The 12675-nt window shown below is 39.1% G+C and overlaps 2 protein-coding genes across 8 annotated transcripts in view; one reads left to right on the forward strand and one right to left on the reverse strand.

The window, feature by feature from the left end:
• Positions 1-232: 232 nt before the first annotated feature.
• Positions 233-7578, reverse strand: ddx59 (DEAD (Asp-Glu-Ala-Asp) box polypeptide 59). Of its 5 annotated transcripts, none has more exons than XM_042416397.1 (8): positions 7486-7578; positions 5995-6862; positions 5471-5653; positions 5266-5355; positions 4299-4550; positions 2714-2866; positions 910-1038; positions 233-596 (listed from the first exon to the last, which is right to left on the reverse strand). In XM_042416397.1, exons 2-8 carry the CDS (start codon positions 6844-6846, stop codon positions 336-338), a joined length of 1920 nt encoding a protein of 639 aa, XP_042272331.1. In that variant the 5' UTR covers positions 6847-6862; positions 7486-7578; the 3' UTR covers positions 233-335. The 5 variants fall into 5 exon arrangements, with proteins under 5 accessions (XP_042272331.1, XP_042272326.1, XP_042272328.1 ...); XM_042416392.1 differs by lacking the exon at positions 7486-7578 and adding an exon at positions 7366-7462; XM_042416394.1 differs by lacking the exon at positions 7486-7578 and adding an exon at positions 7372-7428.
• A 623-nt stretch (positions 7579-8201) lies between these two features.
• camsap2a (calmodulin regulated spectrin-associated protein family, member 2a) overlaps positions 8202-12675 on the forward strand; it is a 49762-nt gene continuing 45288 nt past the window's right edge. For all 3 annotated transcript variants that reach the window (XM_042417020.1, XM_042417021.1, XM_042417022.1), the window contains exon 1: positions 8202-8848. In XM_042417020.1, the coding sequence (XP_042272954.1) occupies positions 8710-8848 (139 nt within the window). In that variant the 5' untranslated portion in view covers positions 8202-8709. The remainder of the gene's footprint in view (positions 8849-12675) is intronic.

The raw sequence follows: 12675 nt of genomic DNA on the forward strand, positions 1-12675 counted from the left end.
TATGCTGATCCTCAGCTGGAGGACCTGTCTATACTTCAAGCTATCATGTCAACAAGCACTGGTGCTGCTTAAGTGCCCAAGAGTGAAATACAGACCTAGATGTAGCCATTACAGGCCTTTTTCACACAATGTCATAAGTAACACCTGTGTTTTTACTACTATGACAGGTCAAAATATCTGCTGTGAAAAACGACTATGAGAATGATTGCCCTATGTGAATAGATATTACACATTTTCAGCGAACAAAAAATTATGTTTATTTATTAAAACCATACAAGCTTAACATTCGCTCAATAAATAGACAGGGCCATTGTAGGCATGACTGGCAGAACACACTATTTTTTGCGACGGTCATGTTTCCTTATGATATCTATGAGATTGTTCTTGGTGACCAGTGTGTCCTCAGACTCCAGCTTGGCTTTTTGTCTTTCCCTCCTCTGCTGCTCATGAAGGTGGGGTGAATTGAGGAGCTGTGGGGGCAGGATGGACCCTGTAGGTTTGACCCTGTTCACCACCTCCAGGAACAGCCGCTTGTTGTTGTTGTTGAGAAAGGTGATGGCGGTTCCCCTGTGTCCCAGCCGACCTGCCCTGCCCACCTAGATGGGAAGAAATGGAGGGGAAAATAAAAAAAATAAAAAATTGTCCCTTCTGTAATATATTTATAACATCAGGGTATTACGGGTGAAATTGTAGATAAGCCAATATTTCAAATGTATTATTTGCTGGAAATTTTTAACTTTACAATCAATTTCTGCAATAAATTCCCTAATTTAACAATGATTGACAACAAGATATTAATGTAAATACTGTATTTACTTAACGATGCAAAATGGAATTCACCAAATATTATTCACTATTAATGTACTCTGCGGTTGAACTTAAACATGTTCTACTGTGGGTATCACTAACCTGATGGACATACTCATCCATGGTGTTTGGCATGTCAAAATTAACCACCAATCTGACATTAACTAAGTCCAGTCCTCTGCCGAGCACACCTGTACTGATCACCACTTCAAAGTCTCCATCCAGAAGTCCCTGCGGATGTAAAAGAACGAATATTACACACTTAGACATAGTAAACATTGTCTAAACTCTACATGGACTGTGAACATTATAAATAGACCTAGAAACTCATTGGGCCTCATGAAAGAAGCACTTGTATGAACAAATTTGTTGTTAAGATGCACGTACGAGTGATTTCAGAACATTTGTAGCATTCATCAGTTTTTTTGTACTTAAAATAACGAATGGTATGAATGAGATTTACGAACGGTCCAGACCTGTCGTACATGTCATGAATAGATTATCTCTGCATTTTTTCACTGGGGAGAAACTCTTGTTTGACTTACAATTATAATGTCCTAATCTGAACTCATTTTGAGTTTAAATATGATACTGAAATTAACAGAAAAATTAATATAGAAGTAAAACAAACTTAATGGAAAATGTATATTCTGTTGACCATATATTCATCATGGCTGCCAATTTACTGCAAGGTTTTTTTTTAGATTTTATCATGTTAATGGCCATATTTTGGCTCAGCAGCTTCTACATTTCAGCAGTTGCTTGGAAACTTCTCTGACTCTGACAGCTGCCTCTGTGTGTCTCTGCAGGTGTCTGTCAGTATCAATTTGTGTTGCAGCTGACAGTGTAACATCAACTCCTGTAGACTGTAATATTCTCCTCTAAGATCCCTGTGACTGTCACATGACCGCTTCCCATTACGGAGCGCTTTGCTTTAGAAAGATTTTTTTTTAGCATCTAACTTCAAGTCAAAGCATTCCCTCTTTATTTCTGTCACAGAGCTGTTCTGATGACATCTTAGCTGGATTCACATTTTCTATTTGCGTCAGGTCTCCTACTGTCACTCATAGATTTGTTATGCGTTTGTCTTCTGATTTCTGAAAGCAGGACTTGAAGCTGACGGTGTTTTTTATTCTTTGGGAACGTTTTGTGAATGAAACTCGCACACAAACGGAGCAGAATGTGGAGACTTATATGGCAATTTTAGGGGCGTGGATTATACTAATGAGCCCATCACACAAACGCACCTCCTCATGAACCTCCTCGTGTCATTCATCAGGCTGAAACGAGCGATTTACAACAAGTTCAGGCAGTTAAGAGAGTTTGTTGAACCCCACACAGGATTTTCTTATTTTCCTCTTATTGCTTTGTTCAGGCCCATTGTCTATAACAGTGGTATTAGCAAAGCAACTTGATTCTGTGGAGCTCACTGGGTAAAATTTGACATAAACATAACTACAGTTAGGTTAATCCACTATCTGACATTAATTTCTTCTACAACTGTTAGATTTGAAGTGTTTTAACTACAAACTCTGATGAACCAACTGGTGAGTCGATTTTTATAAAGTCATGTTCAAAAAACATTTATTTGACATTTCTAGTTAAGATCCAAAATTTTCGAAAGATACTAAATATGCTATGCAGCAAAAAGATAATAAAATGATGCCGTGGTGATTTTTTTTTTTTTTTTTTAAGAAAAAAATGCTGTGTAGATAAAACATTGTGTGGGAATGTTCTTGTCCTTTGCAAAAAAAAAAAAAAGAGGAAGAAAAACTGTTAGGTCTCAGGTCTAGGCGTCTGTGGTCTTCCTCTAAGTAATTGAGGAGCAGCACTCTTGGACACTGAACATGGGAGCATTGCTCTTTATCCATCTGACTGTGCATGTCTTGGTTGCTGCTAGTCTCACCCTGAGGATGCGGTTGCGTTCCCACTGGGTCTTGTCAGAGTGGATTGCCACGGTATTGAGGCCTGTCACCTTGGCGACTGCTTCGCACAGCAGATCAGCCCCCAGTTTACAGTCTACAAACACCACCACTGGAGGCTGGTACAGTTTACTGTCCTGAAAAGTCACAAAGAAATCATAAGAGAAAGAAGCAAGATGAGGTGCTTTTTTAACATTTCTATATACAGATATTCATACTAAATGTATATACTGATTCAGCCATAAATTATCAAAGCTGGAGTTTTTATTATATGACTTCACAAAAAAATGTGATGTGTTATGTAACTGTCTGCATTTGGAAATCATAATTAATAGGCCATCTGACAAATTTCCATAATACTTAACATTCAATTTAAAAGAATGACTGATGTTTAATTATTTTTTATCATATAGATCACAATGAATTTCTATGAATTTATAACATTTCAGGACACAATGTCTAAGATTGTGTGTCAGAGACTTTCAGTACGTGTTACAGACATTGATACAGTTCAGTCACATTCCTTTTAAATTCCAGCAGATGGCAGTTATGACTATCCAGCCAGCAACACACACTTTATAAGTAGTAGGGCAGGCTGACATACTTAAAAAAAAAAAAAAAAGATCAGGTCCACCTGTTAAGCTAAATTTTGAGTTTAGAACAACTAAAAAAGATTCACCAGAGGATGCAACAGAAGCTAAAGCTAAACATGGCCTGACTGTACAGTGACAAATGGGTGAAAATTTCTCCTCCTATTAAATGGTCCTAATTTATTTATTCATTTACTATAAATGTATTCATTTATTCCTCTCCACTCCAGATATTTGTTTTTCTTGGAGTGTCCCATCCAAATCCCACCCTAATACCCCTCCAATCCCATGGGAACTTAACCATTGTCAGTGACAGTAGCCTTATACTTCAGGTTGAAAAACCAAACGGCTGTCATGAATAAGTACATGCCTCTACAAAGAAATGTAGCTCCTGTTACCCACACAATGGTCTAACAACACTTATTCACTGTGTTAAGTAAAGCAGACTGTTTCTGTCCTGTATAAATGGTGCAAGCCATTGCTGGGATTCCTGGAGTGGGGCCATGGCTTAGGGCCCACCCATTTCCTCCAGACAGGGGCCAGGGCTGCATGGCTGTCTAAATATGGTGTACTGGGGAAACCAGTCCTTGGAGCTTAAGGAATTCCCACTTCAAACGGTCAGTTAATAAAATACCTAGCCGGTACCACCGCATAGTGAGACTGAGTGATAAATCTACTATAAACTAAAATTTAGATAATAACCTGCTTTCTGCGTTTGTCTCTACCAAAGCACCTCCTTGTTCTGCAGAGTACAATTAGACTTGGTCTTTTACAAAAACTAGGAAAATTGAACTGCTGACCACATAAAGAAAGCCTATGTTCTCAGTGTAAATGTCCTAAAAGTGATACTCCACCCAAAATCTCTTTTGAGACTATAAGTGAGAATTAGACTTGCTAACAAAAAAGAGACTGTATGCTTCTTTAACATACCTCTCCAAATCACCATTAAAAATAAAAAAAAATCAATTTTATAACCTACATTGAGAATCTCAAACAGCTTCTTCTTCTTGGAGGGCTCCTCTACCCATAGAAGGATCTGTCTGATGTTGGCACAGGGCTGGTTCTTCTCTCCAATAGCAATGCGAACAGGGTCACGAACCAACCGAGCAGCCAGCTCCTCCGTTCCTGTTGGGATGGTGGCCGACGCCAGCAGAGTCTGGTGCTCTTCGGTGACTTGGTCCAAAACCTCGAGTACTTGCTGCTGGAAGCCCATCTTCAACATAGTGTCCACCTACAGAATACAATGCAAACACACAATTTTAAAACTACGAGCCAAATATTTTATTTTAAAGTTAAAATCAAAAATAAAAATAATGAATAAAGTAAAATAATTAATTAATACAATTAAATTAAACTGATGCTATGTCACCACAAATGACAGGATTTTCCTCAGGATGTTAAAGGACCAGTTTGTATGGAATATAATATTAATAACTATGTTTTCATTAATGTATAATCACCTGAAACTAAGAATTGTTGTGTTTTCGTTAGCTTAGAATGAGCCCTTTATATCTGCATAGGGAGTGGGTCCTCTTCCACGGAGACCACCAGTTGCACCATCATGTTCTACAGTAGCTCAGAATGGACAAAGCAAACACTGACTCTAGAAAGGGCCTTGCATGTTTTTTGCCAGTTTCGCGGCTACCGTAGGTTCTCCTACATGCTTGAAAGGGGAGGGGTATTCAGTTGGTTGCAATCAAAACTAAAATCCTGCCAATAAATCCTACACACTGGTCCTTTAAATACTGATTCTTGGATGGAGAGTCTAAAGAATCATTACTGTGTTTGGTTGGTAAATTTTCACCAGGAAAAAAAGTCAAGTACTGGTACTTTAATTAATGAATTAATGTCATTCATTCTAAACAGCCACAGTGTTTTCAAGGTTTGTTGAAGCCCTTAAAGTGCTGAACCACCCACAAATCTGAATTGCACAGTGATGGTCATACCTCATCAACCACGACAACCTTCACTTGGTCCAGCTGCACTGCTTTCTGCTTCAAGATCTCAAGGAGTCGCCCAGGTGTGGCGATGACAATCTGAAGGGGATTAATAAGAAGAAGAACAGGATGATGAATAAAGCTGAAGAGTTAAATAATTTTGTAAGACAATATTTTGATTGGGGAAGAATTGTTGTAAAGATAGTAAATGTACTTTGATGCTGCTCTTGAGACGGTGGAGCTGCGGGGGAAGCGGCATGCCGCCCACCAGCAGGGCGGTTCTCATGTTTGGGAGGCCCATCACCAGTTCTTTGGCCTGTCTCTCTATCTGAATGGCCAGCTCCCTGGTGGGGGTCAGGATGAGAGCAACAGGGCTACGCACACTGTTTACTGGTCTCTGAAAAAAACAAGACACACAGCATCTCAATACATGTTTAGCTAAAAGCCATTACTTTAACAGATGGATATAGCCAGCATAGGCCTTTTTGCTGAAAACATTTGGACATGTCACAGTAGGAAATGCACAAGTGTAAATAATAAAATGATGGCTGAATTCCATGTATCTGCTATGGCTTCAGCATCCTGTTGTTGATTAATTTTACTTAATGTACCTATACATTAAAAAATAGCCTCTACTGGTATGAACTGGCAGCTTTGTGCCTTCATTAACTATTTGTATGAATGTCATGCAAAATCTAGCACTACTGAAAAATCATGATATGAATTGCTTTACTGTACCTCCAGTGCTCTCACTACAACTGGCAGCAGGAAGGCCACAGTTTTCCCTGAGCCTGTGTCAGCACTGGCGATCACATCCCTGCCGCTGAGACCAACAGGTACCATCTGCATCTGGACTGGCGTAGGTGCCTGGTAGCTGGCCTTCTTCAGGTTGCCACTCAGCGTGGCAGGGAAGCCACAGTGTTCAAACTCTACGATGGGTCTCTTGACATCTCTCCCCTGGGTTTCAATGCCGAGCTCCTGTTTAATCCGCTGCACCTGCTCGTCTGTTAGTCCCAATATGAACCGATCTTCCCTGTAGACATAGTGTGCTTTAAGTTCATCTGCTCCACCAGTGTCAACTGCAGGCTGTTGAGGTTGAGTCCTTTCGTCTCCATTTGTGTCCTTACGGTTAAACACATCCGCCCCAATCCCCATTCCCATTTGAGCCAAGTGGCTGGCTTTGCATTCAAGACTGCAAACATCATTGTCAGTGCTGTCACAAATATACTCCCCATAGCGACCACACATCACACAGATGGGCTCCCCTGGCTCCGGCCATCTCTGGCTCTTTTTGAATGATTTAACTGGTTCCTCCTCTTCCTCCTCCTCCTCTTCCTCTGTATCACCTGAGGAAGACTCATGTCTCTCTTTATGTAGTGGGCTCTCTGTCAAAGCTGCAGAGTCTCCACTTGTTTGTACTGTCTCATCGTATGTTTTGGTGTCTTCACATGCTTCCTCCTTCTGACCAGGCGTCTCTGAACTACCTTCATCATTCTTCTCCTCCTCACCAACCTTACTTTTCTTCTTCTTCAAAGCATTGTTTGAGCTCTCTGCTGATCTCTTCACTTTGAGGGCTCTCGGCATGAACATTTTACAGACTTGTATTCTGTGAACACCAGAAAACAGATATAAACAAGTTAAGCTAATATCAAGATTATAGAGGTCATGGTTTATATGGTGCAACTTTTTTAAAATACTGGGGAGTTGCTATGTCTGGGCGAATGCAGCATATTTAACATAACTAAGTCAAGAAATTTCATATCAATAAAGATGAAATTGACTTGCAGTTTCACAGTTCTCTCCTAAACACTGGTTGAAAGTCATCTTCGAAGAACTATAAATCACCTGTGTTTTTTCGGGGTTTTTTTTGGTAAATCTAAAATAAAAATCCGTACCGTAAATTACAGCTTTAACAGTTAGAAATACATATCAATTTGTGGAAGTGTAAACGTTATTCCGACACATAAGTGCAAAGTCGAAGGGTTTCGTATTTTCATACATGGTATCGAAAAACACGTTTTTCTACATAACACTCCTCCGCCACTGCTAACTTGTAAATGCAAAGAAATATTTTAACTGTGTGTTTATTCAACTAAAGTTACATATTACCGACACCTCTTCGCGTCAAATCTTCCAACTGTTCAAAACAGCCACCGACGCAAACTTATGACGTACATTTGCTTTGCACGTCGGGAATTGTGGTTCGTTGAATATTTTTCTGTATTTTACCTGTGTGTTTATACAGGGGGCTTCTTTGCAGTAGGTACTATTAAAATGTTTTTGTACGTATGTCTTTGTACCCTAAATTGTAGCTTCATAGACATTTAAAGTCAGTCTTGGGTCATATTTTTACATTGTGGGTGTGGCTACATAGGTTGTAGATCTATGGGCTATACAATACAACTATACAAATATAACGATCATAAGGACGATATAACAGACAGCAACTTAAAAACTGACTGTCTTCTTGAGAAATGTGAATTTTAACATGTAAAATGAACATTTGTTTAGCTTTGTTTCCTTTAATTGCATGCACGCTGTCCTCTTTTCATGCGGTATTCAAACGCTTATCGTAAACTCAATAATTGGAAATGTACAGTCATTATGATTGATATTAAATAAGAATTCAATTCAAATTATCCTTCTGTCATGGGGTCAGTGTGTCACAGAAATGTATACAGTCCTCGCCAGCACATTATCATGATGATTATCTAGCAGCACGATACAATACAATGCCAAAATTAAATATCGTGATAAAGCTTTGCTGATTTCCCACTCATTAGTTAATATAAAGTCAGAGTTGGCTAGGTTTACCAAATTAACGACATTGTAGTAAAATCCCGACATCTTTGAGTCGTTCAAACCGATCTCCATGGTTCAAACACGGACGCTGAAATAAAAAGCTAATATTCCTGACAGCAGTTGAAGGCATCCTGGGCGCATGCGCATTCCGCAACAACGGTGCAGGGTTTGGAGAGCCACAGTGTGCAGCAGGAAAACCGCACCACGGCACTAACAGAGGAGGGAATGCGAAACACATAGGTTACCCATACAATAAAACATGGACATGAAAGGGAGAAGCCTTCTTCTTCCAAAGGACACAAAGAATGGAAACATTTCTGTTTTCATTCCAGCTGAAGAGCAGTTTTTCCTCTGAAATCCAAGGAAACCTTCACAGCTTGGTCCGACGGAGCCCATCTCAACTGGTAGAGAGAAGAATGGATGAAAAACACCAAGACTAACGAATCATTGTGGCACAAGGAGACAGAATAGGACGAATAACCACAATCAGACTAGTATTTCATCATTGAATGAACCTGTGAATAATCATCGGAAACACACCGCATCTCCTCATTTTACAGCCGGTCTTTTGTTTTCCACGAAATTCCAGTAGTGGGATGCTTTCGCGTTGTGCTGCTGCATAAGGTTGAAGAAAACAATTCAGGGACAAATATGGGTGAAGTTCAGGACGTCAGGGATGTTAAGAAGATTTTTGTTGCTCCAGCAATAAAGTCTTTCGAGCACTATGACTTCTCCCGAGCCAAAATCTGTTGCAGCCTCACATGGCTGGTGGCCAAAGCATATGGGACAGGTAGGTGCATCACTGTACCTCCACTTACCTGCACGCTGCATGAAGATTTTTCTCATATTTTCTCATTTTCTTTTTCAAATGCATGTTTGACAGCGTTTTATGATGATGACTAATCTATAACATGCCTATAATAAATTTTGAATAGCACAAAAACAAATCCTTACAACAAATTTAAAACCTGTGATGGATAATAGACACAGTGACTCACCATTGATCACCTGAGGCAGTATTACATAGTATTCCCTTTAGGATTATCACAGTGATTTTCCATTAGGCTAAAACGTTTCTGGTTCACAATCAACTTAGTTTTTTTTTTGTTGCTGTCTCCCATCATAAATGAATAGCCTATTGGAAAAGCAATACATATTTTCTCCAGAGGAAAGATAAAAACCGGTTTCCTCTTCTGGATCCCAGTGATCAATAAATGTGTTGTCCTGCATGATGCAAATGGAGCAGTCAGCTTAGATACAGGGAGGTATGAAGGTGTCCCAAATGATGTAACCTTCAGCATACTGCATTCAAGGTAAATTTAGAAAGAGAGGCATCACATGTGGGACTTTTTTTTTATACATCTCAGCACACAAAGGGTTTACTTGTTAGCAGTAATCTAGGATAAATGATAATGTTAGTAACCATCAAGAGACAAAAATCCACAGAAAACAGTGCTTTTTGCCTTTTAAAAAACCCCTTCTGTACGATTCCTAACATATGACATGACTGATGTCTCCTGGGTAAAATCTACTTAAGCGATGAAAAGATCCACAATGAGTAAATGAATTGCGGTGTTTGAGCAGAGATGCTATCTCGTCTCTACACATCTAGTCGTTCTCGTTAGGCTCTGTTGTAAATCACCGCTTTTCTTAATCAGAGATGCTGACGCAGAAACGACTCAGAATTACATGTCATTCCCCATTCAATTCATTCCGAATGACCAAACAGTAAGCCATCATTAAGTTGTAAAAGATGATGAAGAAATGAGATTTAATGCATTTTCATGAGCAGCCTTCTTTTTTTAGTGAAGCGTATCACAGCATTGTATCAGTTTGAGCCCTGATAGATAGATGGGTTGAAATCTAATGCTGTTGTTTGTGAATGTCCAAAAACTGAGATTTATTAATATGATGAGATTCATGTGGATATATGTAACCTTTCATATTTATTGCTCAGACTTGGTGGATTTAGGCTACACCTTTAGGAATTAAAGATATTTTGAGTAATCTTTGACTTTTATCATCCCCTGTTGTCCATCAGTAGGAAGTACAACAACATGGATTTACAGTAACAGTAACTCATCTCCTTCCACCAACATCTTTGGCACCATCTCATACCATTTTGACGTTGAGCTTTGGTGACCTGTGACAAATTCAAGTCTGATTTTCCCCCAATACAAGCAGCAGACATTCAACACATGTCTCTGGTAAAGAGGTACATCATGTCACATATCTGAATAAAAACACAGCATTTCACTCGCTTTCTTAGCTTGAGAATGATTTTACCATTTGATATTCCAGCAAGTGTGACGTTATTTTGCAGGTTAGTGTCTTCAAACGCCAGGCTAACACCCCACTGCACATGACTAGCACATTATGCTATTCTCAGTGTCAGAGCTACTGTCGGGTTGATGAAGGTGGCGACGCTGAAAAGAGAGGCAGAACGAGATCACTTCTCTTCTGGACCATAAATGTAGAAAAACCTGTATGACTGTCATCATGCTTTTAACTTCCATATCCCCAGAGCTGTAATTAAAGCTGAAATGCATGGCTCCTGGCCAGAAGAAGAAAACATGCTGCACCCTGAAGCTTTTATTAAGCTAACATACAGTCAGATTATTATATTTCCAAAGATAATCTTCCAAACATTTCTCCTTCTTCCATCGGTTCTTCTTAATCTGCAATTTCCTATGTATTTATTGATCTCATATTGAAATAGATGCCTCTCTATAAAACCTTATTTCACCTAAAGCACAATAAAATATTGAACATCTCCAAGGATCTCAATCTGAGAGCATCTGAAGTAGCTCAAGGAGAATATGTGTAGTATGTGTGTCACACTGAGGCTACTGTCACCATATAGCCTACAAACTTTGGCTGAGTTTCACACTGCAGCTGAAAGTGTCCCAATTTTGCTTTTATTTCCCATATGACTTATATAAAATCCTCAGGCATGTGACGCACAGTGGCTCATTTCAGCGTTGCCATGACAGTAGCTAAATGTTTTTCATTGAGCTGCAATCATGTTATACATTTTTTAAAACCGGTATTAGCAAATATGGCACAGCGATGAAAACAAAGACAAAACAGCTGACTTGAGTGATGTGTTTTTACACATATGTGAGACACGTCAATTTAAAGCTGCAACTATCAATATTTTCTTGATTAATTGATTAGTTGTCTGGTTTATAAAATGTCAGAAAAGGGTGAAAAAATTTCAATCAAATTTTTTCCAAAGCCCAAAAAATGTCTTGTTTTGTCCTGACAAACAGTCCACAACCCAAAGATATTCAGTTTCTTATCACAGAGGACTGAAGAAACCAGAAAATATTCACAATTAAGAAGCTGGAATCAGATCATTTGGGCATTTTTCTCAAAAAAATGACTCAAAACAATTAATCGATTGTCAAAATAGTTGTCAGTTAATTTGCTGTCTATCGATTAATTGACTAATTGTTGCAGCTCTATGTAAATTCAATCAAAATATACATACAGTAGTCAAACTATGTTGAAAATAAGCGGAAGTTGAATTCCACAACAGTTGTAATTTTTTTTCTTATAGGACAATTTGTCAATAAGATTATTCTTTTGTGCTTTTGCTGTCTTCTCTGCCATTCATCTTTATTTTCCTTTTTGATCCCAATTATTGTATACTGGCCAGTAAGTGTTCAAATGGCTTATACCAATACAACCAATACATCGTGTTGTCGTCTGAACAGTGCAGACAGAACGGTATTCTGCCGCTGCTTGTAGCAACAGACCACATTATTCCTCGCCGCCGTGTTGTAATAGCCGCACAAACATGAGATCCCTTTGCAGATCCTCTGTGTATATTCAATCAGGACTGAATGAAATGGGCTGATTCCAAAAATACAGCCCTCCAGAGAGGGAGAGAGAGCGCAAGAAAGAAAGAGAGAGAGAGAGAGAGCGGGCTCATATCCAGATCCCTGCCTACGCTGCTCTCAATATTTCTCATGCATCTGCCTCATTACACCGATGCAGGAGCGCATCAAGAATACGCAGTGTGGTAGATGCGGCCTGTGTAGCAGATCATCTGCTGTTAGAAAAATACTATCAAACATCACACACCGATGCACATATCTAATGTATTATACGACTCTACTTCACAAGCAGAGAGCTCAGAGAAGATGTCTTAGTAGCGAGGCTCTTCGAATGCTCGGTGAAATCTGGGTGGTGGAAGCAAATCTGTGTAATTAACAAGTATTTTACAGACGCACTTGGTCAAAGCATTTAACTTTTTGCTTCATTTTGTTACAGAAGTCAGACTTCATCAATATATGATTAAATGTGAATCTAATCTTGCTCTTGTAGGTAGTTACAAGATATTTTATCACAGTAATGTGACGTTAAAGCTCTGTAGGGCTACAACTAACGATTATGTGCGTCATCGATTCATCTGCTCGTTATCTTCTCGATTTGTCGTTTGGTAGTGAATAATGTTAACATTTGAGGGGCTTGAACAAGCAGTCTTTTGGCATTTGTGCTTGGAAAAATATTTGAACATGATCTTGAAGTCTTCTTTAATAAGTAGGTACATTTTAGTGACAGCACAAACCAGAGAAAGCAAGTAGTGGACCGCGCTTCAGAAAAGCATCC

The sequence above is a fragment of the Thunnus maccoyii genome, chromosome 7 (genome assembly GCF_910596095.1).
Source record: "Thunnus maccoyii chromosome 7, fThuMac1.1, whole genome shotgun sequence".
In the NCBI taxonomy this organism is placed as follows: Eukaryota; Metazoa; Chordata; class Actinopteri; order Scombriformes; family Scombridae; genus Thunnus; species Thunnus maccoyii.

Bases quoted from the DNA above. Each gene is read 5' to 3' on its own strand.
- ddx59 (XM_042416397.1), bottom strand. From the start codon at position 6,846: ATGTTCATGCCGAGAGCCCTCAAAGTGAAGAGATCAGCAGAGAGCTCA. The intron at 2,867-4,298 runs GTAGGTTATAAA...GTGACTTTTCAG, and splicing joins AGCTGTTTGAGATTCTCAAT to GACAGTAAACTGTACCAGCC. The intron at 597-909 runs GTTAGTGATACC...CTTCCCATCTAG, and splicing joins TGGATGAGTATGTCCATCAG to GTGGGCAGGGCAGGTCGGCT.